Genomic DNA, 11,379 nt, shown 5'->3' on the forward strand with positions numbered 1-11,379 from the left:
AGTGTGTGTTTCTCATTTCTTTCAATGTCAGACTGGTTTCACGATAAACAAAGAAGTCACCATAGTACATGTTAGAAATTTTAGCCGGGCGTGGTGGCGCACGCCTTTAATCCCAGCACTCGGGAGGCAGAGGCAGGCGGATTTCTGAGTTCGAGGCCAGCCTGGTCTACAGAGTGAGTGCCAGGACAGCCAGGGCTATACAGAGAAACCCTGTCTCGAAAAAAAAAAAAAAAAACAAAAAAAAAACAAAAAAAAAGAAAGAGATTTTAGAGATTTATTTGTTCCACATCAATATAAATCTTGGCCAAAAAAAAAAAAAAAATTCTTAAAAACAGTGTTGGGATTTACTATGGACAGTAAGTACCCTTTGTGTGTCTGTTGTAGGCGACTGAGTCAGAGACCAACAGCAGAAGAATTGGAGCAGCGGAACATACTACAGCGTGAGTTGAGCAGAATGAAGGCTGGATCTTCTCTGTGCTCCATGAATTCCATATGCACTAGGACAGAAGTATTTGCTAAAAGGGCTGAGGAGAGTTAGTCCCTGCTCGGGAAGCCCACACTTCCTAGGAAGATGCCACCATGGTGTTGTTTAGTGTCCTGTGTGTGATATGCCAGAAAATTTTGTTCCAATGTTCTCATAGCATCCTGGGTCTGTGTTGGCGTCTGTCTCAGTGTGTCAGGCTTGGCCATGTTCTCTTTGTCCAGGGAACTGGGGTAATGGCTGAACTGATGGACAGGACATTGCTGTCCCCAGTAGCGTCTCAGGCTCAGAACAGTCCTGAGCCATGGCTTCCCTTCCACTTTTATTCCTTGACTTTATTTCTGTAGCCACCAAATAGAAGCATGTGTCTAACTTCCTATCCCCGTGCATCGTTAACTTCTTGCAGTAGTGTTCTGATCTAAGGTTTCGCAGAGTTTTGAGTAAAATCCATGCTCTGTGGCTCCTCCCCTTCTCCTGGGGCCTGGGGCTCTTGACGAAATGTGGTAATCCCCGCTCCCAGTCCCAATCTCTGTTCTAGACGAATGCTCTGCAGGCTCATCTGCTGTCTCCATCCCAGTTAAAATCACCAGAAATAGCCCCAGCCGGGCCTTCACACTCTGGGTCTCCCTTCTGTCTTCCACCCCAGGCCATGTCAGTCCCTTCTCACAGCATGGACTCTCATCCTTTGCTCTCAGCACACCCCTGGACCTTCGGACATGGCCCCTGTGTGTCCTTGTACCTTGGAAGTACCTACCTCAGTGAGAAACCTGAGCTAAGCCCCGAGGACAAGGACAGCTGTGTCCTGGGACTCCCTGTGCCCTTGTTTCTCAGATGCCAGCTCACTGGCTGTGCTGACTGTTCTGTGGACGTGGATGTGGAGGGAGGGATAACAGGAGCTGAGGAGGAAGGAAACCAAAAGGGAAAAGGGGTACTGAGATGAAGGATGGGGTGTCTGTGGTAGAGTGGGAAGGCACAGTAAGAATGAAAGTAATAATATTTCAGCAGAGAAATGGAAGGGCCTTCTGGAGTGGCTTCTGGGCACACCACTGGATGATTCCATAACCCTGTCTGCTCAGTGCTGGACTGAGCTATTCACAGTCTGGACACTTTAGATTTAGAGTCAAGAAGCTTTGTAGACACACCCTCCACACGGCGCAGTATCAATTGACTAGTCTCGGGGTTATTCTGAGAATGTTTTCTTTTTAAATGTTATTATGTTTAAGTGTGTAGGTGTGTGTGTGAGTGTGAGTGTGTGTGTTGTGAATGTGTGACGTGATGGTGGAGGCCAGCAGAGGGAGTGTAAGTCCCACCCCAGCTGGAGTTACAGGCCATTATGAGCCACTTCTTGGTTGCTGGGAATTGAACTCTAGAGAAACAAGTTCACTGAGCTTGCTGTCTCCTGAAAACTTCCTTTTTCAAGAGCACTATAATCAATAGTATAGATATTTTCAGCTCTGTAGATCTTTAACCACATGGCTAACCATGTGGTTAAAAATTTAAACCTAAACCTTTTGGTAGCTGGAAAGTGTTTAAAAATATAAAATAAAAGGCCTTAGCCTGGTGTGCCATCTTCTCCTGTCTTATGCTCAGATATTTGATTATACAGTGGTCAGAGAAAGGTTCCTTTTGTGTGTGTGTGTGTGTGTGTTTTACTTTTAGTTTTTTGACACACGGTTTCTCTGTGTAGTTCTCGCCATCCTGGAACTTATTCTAGACCAGGTTGGCCTCAGAGTCACAAAGATGTGCCTGCCTCTCTTCCTTGTGGTGGGATTAAAGGCACAACGCCACCACCACCACCACCGGGGTAGGAAAAGGTTCCTGACTAGGCATTCACAGATAGTTTGTTCTATCCTTGACCTCTAAGAAATGTGTGTATTATAATTACTAAGATGTTTGCTGTGCAGATTTTCATTTTGAAGTAATATCCTTTGTTTCTGTCATCTGAAGCTAAAAATGAAGCTGATCGGCAGGCAGAGAAACGGGAAATCAAGCGTCGCCTCACTAGAAAGGTAAGGCGGGCGTCCATGCGTGGGGGTGAGCTGCATGATTGAAATGAAGGAGTCTCACTTGTGCCCTACATCAGTATAACAGTAAGCATAGACAGGGACAGCCCCACCGCATTAGCAGGAATGGCATCTGTTGGCTTGGTTTTAATATTTGAAAAAAAAAAGGCTCTTACATTTTACACTGAAACCAAAAGTTCTGAACTCAGGAGGCTTCTGGTCTGGAGGGTTTCGTTTACTTGCATATCTGTTTGTTTGTTTGTTTGTTTGTTTGTTTTGTGGTGTAGGGGATTAAATAAAGAGCATTGTGTATTCTAGACAAATGTTCCAATGAGCCCTTTAAGCTAAAAATTCTATTGATATGTAGGAGTAATAATAAGAGAATTATGTAGTTTTCCATTTGCAATGCAAACTGATTGTTTTCTAATCAAGAAAATAATTGAAGCCGGGCTTGGTGGCACACACTTTTAATCCCAGCACTCGGGAGGCAGAGGCAGGTGGATTTCTGAGTTCCAGGACAGCCTGGTCTACAAAGTGAGTTCCAGGACAGCCAGGGCTATACAGAGAAACCCTGTCTCGAAAAACTAATAATAATAATAATAATAATAATAATAATAATAATTGAAATAGTCCTGAGACATGAAAAAATATGAAGAGACATAATTTTCTCCATGGTCTAGATTGGTGCGGATAGGACGTTTTCTAGCACCATGCTGGTGCTAGAGTCCTCTCTTTTCATCTCCATCCCCCCTTCATTTGTGATGCTTCTACCAGTGCTGATGGCCTTAGTGCTGGATGACACTTCTTAAAAATTGTAAGAATAGCCGGGCGTGGTGGCGCACGCCTTTAATCCCAGCACTTGGGAGGCAGAGGCAGGTGGATTTCTGAGTTGGATGCCAGCCTGGTCTACAAAGTGAGTTTCAGGACAGCCAGGGCTACACAGAGAAACCCTGTCTCAAAAAACAAAAACAAAAACAAAAAAAACCCACAAATTGTAAGAATTGCCATGCATAATGTCACACACAACACTTTTAGTCCCAGCACTTGGGAGGCAGAGGCAGGTAGATCTCTTGAGTTCAAGGCCAGCCTAGTCTTCAGAGTGAGTTCCAGGACAGCCAGGGATATATTGACTTTGAAAACAATCAAAAAATTTAAGAAATGATGGGGCTGGCGAGATGGCTCAGCGGTTAAGAGCACCAACTGCTCTTCTGAAGGTCCTGAGTTCAAATCCCAGCAACCACATGTTGGCTCACAGCCATCTGTAATGAGATCTGATGCCCTCTTCTGGTGCATCTGAAGACAGCTACAGTGTACTTACTTAGTGTGATTGTGGATATTTCATGTTTCCCTCTCCAGGAATAGAGGAATTATCTTTGCTGATTAGAGGGCATTGCTAGGACTCCTGCCTTTCATCATTTAAGGTCAAAGCCTTAAATCATAAATACCTGGGGCTGGAGAGATGGCTCAGTAGTTAGAAACTCTTCCAGAGGTCCTGAGTTCAATTCCCAGGAACCACATGGTGGCTCACAAGCATCTGTAATGAGATCTGATGCCCTCTTCTGACGTGTAGACATACATGCAAATAGAGCGCTCATACATACAAATCTTTAGGAAAAGCCGGGCGTGGTGGCGCACGCCTTTAATCTCAGCACTCGTTAAACCGCAGAATCAGGCAGAGGCAGGCAGATTTCTGAGTTCGAGGCCAGCCTGGTCTACAAAGTGAGTGCCAGGACAGCCAGGGCTACACAGAGAAACCCTGTCTCGAAAAAACCAAAAAAAAAAAAAATCTTTAGGAAAAAAAACCTCATAATTTCCCACAGAATCTGCTATTTAGGTAGCATTGACCAGGTATCTCCTGGAACTCCTCAGAGCTATGGAGTGGAGCAAGGATGTCAAGAATGCTAAACACGTGCTTTGTGCTAAATTCTATGCTCAGGTAGCATCTACACTGTAACCTGACCCTCAGGTCTTGGAGTATATATTAATTTGCAAAACATGGGCATGGTAGTGTTTCTGTACAGTGAAGTGAGTTAAAACTAAAACCTAAGCCCTTACAATGTTCTCATACATTATCATTTATTTTGTGTGTATGGAGTGTTTCATATATAGCACACATGTTGAAATCAGAGGACAACTTGTGGACATCAGTTCTCTTTCCACTTAGTGAGTCCTTGGGATTAAATTAAGCACAGTCCATAGACTTGGTAACAAATGCTCTTACCTGCAAAACTACCTGGCCAGCCCAAAATGAAACCTGTGATCCCAGAATCCTTGGGGAGTTTCGGGGAGGATGAACTCAGGGTGGTATAGTCACAGTTTCCTAGGTACTCCGCGTCTGGTGCCTCTGGCCTGTCCCTCAGGTAACTCGGTGTTCAGTGAATAGTAAAGGCAATCTGAATGCGTGATTGGCTGTTTCTTCCAGCTCAGTCAAAGGCCAACTGTGGCTGAGCTGCTTGCCAGGAAGATTCTGCGGTTTAACGAGTATGTAGAAGTAACAGATGCTCATGACTATGACCGGCGAGCAGACAAACCATGGACCAAACTGACTCCTGCTGACAAGGTAACTCAAATGTCACACACTCTCTTAGAGTTTCCCTGTTCCTTGAGATGGAGATAGAATGTTTTTTTAAAACACTTATTTTATGTGTGCGAGTATTTTGCTGGCGTGTATATCAGTACAGAGGCAAGAAGAGGGAAGCCGACCATCTGGACTTGAGTTAACAGGCAGTTGTGAGCCATCTTGTGGATGCTGGAAACTGAACCTGGGTCCTCTGGAAGAAGAGCCAGTGCTTTTAACTGCCAGGCCATCTCTCTAGCCTCCATAAGATATATTATTAACAGCCACAATTGGAGGAAATACGGTGTTATATTTGAGTAATTATACTTACTTCACTTCTATACCCATTTAATATACTGTAAAAACTACAAAGATTATACATTTTTTTTTTTTTTTTTTTTTTTTTTACGTATATGAGTACACTGTAGCTCTCTTCAGACACACCACAGGAGGGCATCAGATCCCATTACAGATGGTTGTGAGCCACCATGTGGTTGCTGGGAATTGAACTCAGGACCTCTGGAAGAACAGTCAGTGCTCTTAACCACTGAGCCATCTCTCCAGTCCCACATTCTATTTTTTTAATACTTTGATTTAACTTGAGATTTGTAGGTTTGCATGCATGCTATCAGGGAGGATAATGCGTGTTTGGCTCAGAGCTCAGCTGGCTCTCAAGACCTGGCTTTTTCTCCCCTCTTGTCTGCACCTAAGACCTGTGGTTCCTTCTAATGGTAAGCCCATTAGAGATACATGGAGGGTCACACAACTGCCCTTTGGTAGAGAAAAGATGTTCAAATCTTACTTCTGTTCTACAGGCTGCCATAAGGAAAGAATTAAATGAATTTAAGAGCTCGGAGATGGAGGTTCATGTAGACAGCAAACACTTTACACGGTAAGACCCAAAAGATCCAAATACTTGTAGCTAAGTGAAATTTCTGCAACAGACAAGCAACAAAGTTGTTCAGAAGGAAGAGCTCTGCTGATCTAGAAAGCCAAGGATGGTAGCATGTATCCATAATCCCAGCTTGGATGGTGGAGGCAGAAGGACCAGGAGTTTAAGGCTAGCCCATCCCTTACTGTTCACGGCTACCCTAGACTCTGAGACTTTGTGTTAAAATCCAAAGACAATAGGGCCAGGATGATCTGTGGATGAGCTGTTCTGCCAAAGTGTAAAGATGACTTTGGATCCCAAGAAGTCATAAAACCAGATGCAGCAGTGAGTGTCTACCATACTGGCACACCACAGTGAAGTGGAAGGCAGAGATGGGGCAATTCTCAAAAGCCCATGAGCCAGCTATAGCCTGGTATACACAGCAGTGAATAAGAGACCCTTGATTCCATGCCAAGCACTTGGTGGTGCACTCCTTTAATCCCAGCACTTGGGAGGCAGAGGCAGGCAGATTTCTGAGTTTGAGGCCAGCCTGGTCTACAGAGTGAGTTCCAGGACAGCCAGGGCTACACAGAGAAACCCTGTCTCGAAAAAAAAACAAAAGACAAACAAACAAATAAACAAAGACCTTAATTCCAACAGGTGGGAGACAGAAACTTTCAGCTGACTTCCACATGTGCACTGCTGCATCTGTGGGCCTGCACTCACACATACACACATTAAAAATAGAATAGTAGATAAATACAAAGAGCTGGCAGTGTGGCTTAGCTGGTAGAGTGCTTGCCCAGCATGCACAAAGCCCTGGGTTCCACCCCCAGCCCTCCATACCGCGGGTATGGTGATGTATGTCCGTTACCCCAGCACTTAGGAAGTAGAGGCAAGAGGGTCAGAAGGTCAAGGTCATTCCAGCTACACAGCAAGTTCCAGAGCATCCTGAAGTAAATCCGACCCTGTCTCAAAGCAACACCAACAAAAGGAACGAAAACCAAGAGGCAGTTGTAATGCCCATTCTGAGTTATTTTGTGTAGCTTAGGCTGAGAATTTGCATATAATCAGTGCTAGGCTGAAACAGTTGTCTAACCTCTACCTTCTAAGTGCTGATTCAACAAACGAGTTACTAAGCCCTAGCAGCTACTTTTGTTATTGTTTTTTTTTTTTTTTTTTTTTTTTTTTTTGGTTTTTCGAGACAGGGTTTCTCTGTATAGCCCTGGCTGTCCTGGAACTCACTTTGTAGACCAGGCTGGCCTCGAACTCAGAAATCCGCCTGCCTCTGCCTCCCGAGTGCTGGGATTAAAGGCGTGCGCCACCACGCCCGGCTCTATTGTTATTTTTGAAACATGGTCTCACTGTGGAGTTATAGCTGGCCACACATGTACTGGCTGTCTCCTAAGTGCTGGCTTGCAGGCCCCTGCCGCCTTACCCAGCTGCCTGGAGCTTCTGATACTCCTACCACCTCCTAAGAGCTGAGACCACAGATGTGAGCCAGCATACCAGAGTGCTCGTATTTCTACCTTGTGTGTCGATGTTTGTGAGATCTGTGAGACAGTAAGCTGTGTAGACAGCTTCGTTTATTTAACAATTATTCACTAAGTACCTACAACACAGTACTTACAATTCTAGATCCCTAGGTTGCAGCATGGAATCAGGGCAGAACTCTTGGTTTCTACAAGCTCTTGTCACTGCAGAAGGGTGACTGGGAGTAAACTGCAGAAAGACTGATGCCCCTGTGGCATGGGGACACGGAGACGGCTGTTGTCGACAGAGCAAGCAGCCCTTTCCCTCTCTCTGACCCCTCTGTAGCCCAGAGTGCAAATATGGTACCCACGTCAGCAGGAGACAGTGGATCCTTAGGGGAAAATCCATTGTTCTGTTTTGTCTTCTTTTGTTTTGTTTTTGATCTGTGAGACCAAAACAAGGGGTTTTATTCTTGTTTATTGACTTGGGTTCTAATAAATACTGGTTTGGCTTTTCACCTGTAGAGTGATGGACTCTGACCTGTTCCTCCTCCTTTTTTTTTTTTTTTTTTTTTTTTAATATTGGTCTCTTGTGATAATATCTCACACTATAGCTCAAGCTAGCCTGGAACTCAAAGCAGTCCTCCTGCCTCAAACTCGGAAGTGCTGGAAGTCCTTCCCCTCCAGCTACAGCATCATAGTGCTAATCCCACTAGAGCTGGAGGCTTCCCTCCGTGGCAGAGCGTGTGCAGCTTGTACAGGGCCCTGCCCCAGTCCTCAGCACACGTGAAGTGTCTATAGTTTTGTAATTATCATGAATCCTTTGATTTTTTTCCCAAACAAATTTCAGGAATAGGAAAGCCGTCTCCATTGTCTGATAACTTCTCCCTTTTTGCCCCCTTCCAGCTACCATCGCCCATGAAGCTGAAGCCTGAGAAAGGAGCTAAAGGACCACAGGAAAAGGAAAAGCATGGCTGTTCTGCTTCATCTCCGGGGCGACCACAGCACTTCTCGTACAGCCAGAGCTGCACTTCCTGCACCGCCAGAGCTGCTCTGGGATCTGGGTCAGGGCAAGCAGCGCTTGTACGCATGTAGCCTTTCTTAGGTTTGGATCCTTGTGCTCCCCTTAGAGAAGAATGAAACTCCGATGCTTTGAGCCTGTTAACAACACTGCAGGAGACTTGAGGGCTTCTCTCACCAGCCACAGAAGCACAGGGCCTCTTACAGGTTTTGAGTTTTTCTGGCTACAGCACATGCTGCCCTAAGACATCTTGGTGTGCTGAGGCCGTTTGTACTGTTAGCCTTACCTGTCTGCCCTGTCTGAGAGCTGCTCAGGGAGGCTCATTCCAACCCCCAGGTCCTCTTACCAGGAAAAAAACCTTCGGACACACCAGCCCTTCCAGCAAAGGCCCACTTGCAGAAAAGTGCTTGGACCTCTCGGCATAAGGTCTGACCAGAAGGAAGCCAGCGCAGGCTCCGGCCTGTTCCTCCATTTGGCACTTGTCATCCTAGCTCCTTTTTGTTTTGAGACAAGATCTTATACTGTGGCTCAGGCTGGCTTGCAAACTCACTATGTTGCCCAGGCTGGCCTCAAACTCCTGTCTTAGCCTCACAAGTGCTGAGATTATAAGCATGAGCCTTCATGCTCTCATCCTGGCCCTTATTTTAAAGTGAACTTAAAGAAATGGGGAAAATTCATCCATTGTGTAGTCTGAGCTGTAATCAGAATCCAAATGATCAAATGAGAAAGCCATGTGCATTTTCTATGTACAAACCAAGAAAAAGGCCTTACTGTTAATGCCGGTTTGGCAGAGAACTGACTCATGGGGCAGACTTTATTATACGTTCCTCGTACCAAATGATACTATAAATCACTTTGGCCTGTGGGAGCACTGTGTGGGAGCACTGTGTGCTACAGGTGCCCATGCTCCCTCCTTGGTGCTGTTGGCCCTCCTTACTGCACAGCCCCTCTACTGAATTAGCCCCTCCCCCTCCCCACAACGAACACCTCACTTGCCTTCCCATTCCTGTTGTAGCCAGGCCTCCCCACTTGTATTGGGGTGCAGATTTGGTTATGTTTTTCAAAGAACTTTTCTCCTGAAACCCACACAGCCTTACTGTTCCTGCCTGGATTCTACTTACATTGTAAGTGGAAGGGAAATGTAACTGGGTTTGTCGCTTTTCTTTTTGTTTTAGTCTATACCTCAGTATGTAGCCCAGGCTAGCCTTTGACTTGAAGTCTTCCTTACTCAGCCTTCCCAGTCTGTGATCATCGAAGGCAACGGCCACACCCAGCTTCTACTCACCTTAATAGCTAGTGGATTGTGGCTCTTAAAAAGTTTTTGGTTTTTTGTTTGTTTGTTTTTTGCTTTATTCTATTTCCTGTCTGTATTCTTTCAGCAATTTTCTCCTTGTCAGCATCACACTTATTAAAGAGTTAGAATATAGGGCAAACAAAAAAAGCTAAAGTGAAGCCGGGTGTGGTGGCGCACGTCTTTAATCTCAGCACTCACTCGGGAGGCAGAGGCAGGCGGATTTCTGAGTTCGAGGCCAGCCTGGTCTACAAAGTGAGCTCCAGGACAGCCAGAGCTATAAAGAGAAACCCTGTCTCTCGAAAAAAAAAAAAAAAGCTAAAGTGACCTTAAAACTAGTACTTCCTTCTCTATGAAGGAACAAGTGCTTTTGTTTGTTTTTTCTCTTCCTGCCATGTAGTTTCTATCTATGGAAAAAAGACTTCGTCCCCATCTCCTCAAACCTTGATATTGCTTGAGTTATGGAAGGGAAAAACAACAATCCTGTGAAGTCTGTGAGTTGTCTAGATACAAGGTTGCCAGCGCTGCTAACCTGTGCTCCTGACCGAGGCTCAGCTCTCACAAGCAAGGCCGGTGCTCTGCCCCTGCTCCATCCCTGCTCCGCCCTGCTCCGCCCTTTTCTCCGTTCTTAGTCCCAGGTTTAGAGAGTACTTTGCAAATGCCTGTGCTGTCTGTGGTGTGGTAACATTTTTTTTAGACAGGGTCTTATGTAGCCTCACTATGTAGCCAAGGATCCCCTGCCTCCACCTCCCAAGTACAGGGCTCACAGATGCACCCACCATACCTGCCGGCCAGCAACGGCTTCTCTCGCAGCTGTTCTCCCTCACGTGCCAAGCCTGAGCTCCCGTCTGCTTGTGTGTGCCATCAAGGGCTCTGACTCTGCTCATCTCATCTGTCTTCTGAAGCAGGACATGTTAGGGCCGCATCTAGGCAGTGGTTTTGTTTTTATGTATATAAAAGTTGATTATGTGTCTTCTTTCTGTAAGTGGGAGCTTACAGTCCTAATGTAAAGGACGTAAAGCCTCGTTGTCGTACGTTAAGATGCTTCCCTACTGTACAGAATCCTGTAAAATACATAATTACGTTGTATATCAGCCTTCCTACCAATCTTAATTATTAAAGTATTTTAGAATATCAAAAAACTGAATTTGTTACTTTTTACTTTTTTAGTGCTGGGCATTGCGCTCAGGCCTCATGCGTGTTAGACAGTCACCCTAAGCCATATCCCTGACCTATGTTTTTTTGTTATATTCAAGAAGATTACGACAACTTAAAAGCACGCCTTTAATCCCAGCACTCGGGAAGCAGAGGCAGGCGGATTTCTGAGTTCGAGGCCAGCCTGGTCTACAAAGTGAGTTCCAGGACAGCCAGGACTACACAGAGAAACCCTGCCCCAAAAAAACCAAAAAAAAAAAAAAAAAAAACAACTTAAAAGTGATACCCAAAATACTGCTAATGACTTCAAATAAAAAGAAGATAAATGATAATGTTAAATGTAGCCAGAAGTGAAACTATCATGTTTGTATGTTTCTCTGAACAAACCAAAATCACAGGGCTGGGATATCCCTCAGTAGAGCACTTGCCTGCTATCCCTGTGTTCAATTCCCAGCATCAAACAAGACAAAGTGTTCCCAGTGCTTCTGAAGCCGAGAAGGGTCAGAAGTTCAAGGTCATCTTTTTTTT

The 11,379-nt window shown here is 45.2% G+C and overlaps 1 protein-coding gene across 4 annotated transcripts in view; it reads left to right on the forward strand.

Annotated features, from left to right (window-relative positions):
* The window catches only part of Phactr4 (phosphatase and actin regulator 4), a 72,511-nt gene extending 61,673 nt beyond the window's left edge, over positions 1-10,838 (forward strand). For all 4 annotated transcript variants that reach the window (XM_085838884.1, XM_085838883.1, XM_085838882.1 and 1 more), the window contains 5 exons: positions 385-440; positions 2,429-2,490; positions 4,907-5,044; positions 5,857-5,933; positions 8,291-10,838. In XM_085838884.1, coding sequence (XP_085695010.1) covers positions 385-440; positions 2,429-2,490; positions 4,907-5,044; positions 5,857-5,933; positions 8,291-8,306 — 349 coding nt within the window. In that variant the 3' untranslated portion in view covers positions 8,307-10,838. The remainder of the gene's footprint in view (positions 1-384; positions 441-2,428; positions 2,491-4,906; positions 5,045-5,856; positions 5,934-8,290) is intronic.
* Positions 10,839-11,379: the final 541 nt, after the last annotated feature.

This window comes from Mus caroli, unplaced genomic scaffold (assembly GCF_978045245.1).
Source record: "Mus caroli unplaced genomic scaffold, Mus_caroli_1 scaffold_6, whole genome shotgun sequence".
NCBI classification, from domain to species: Eukaryota; Metazoa; Chordata; class Mammalia; order Rodentia; family Muridae; genus Mus; species Mus caroli.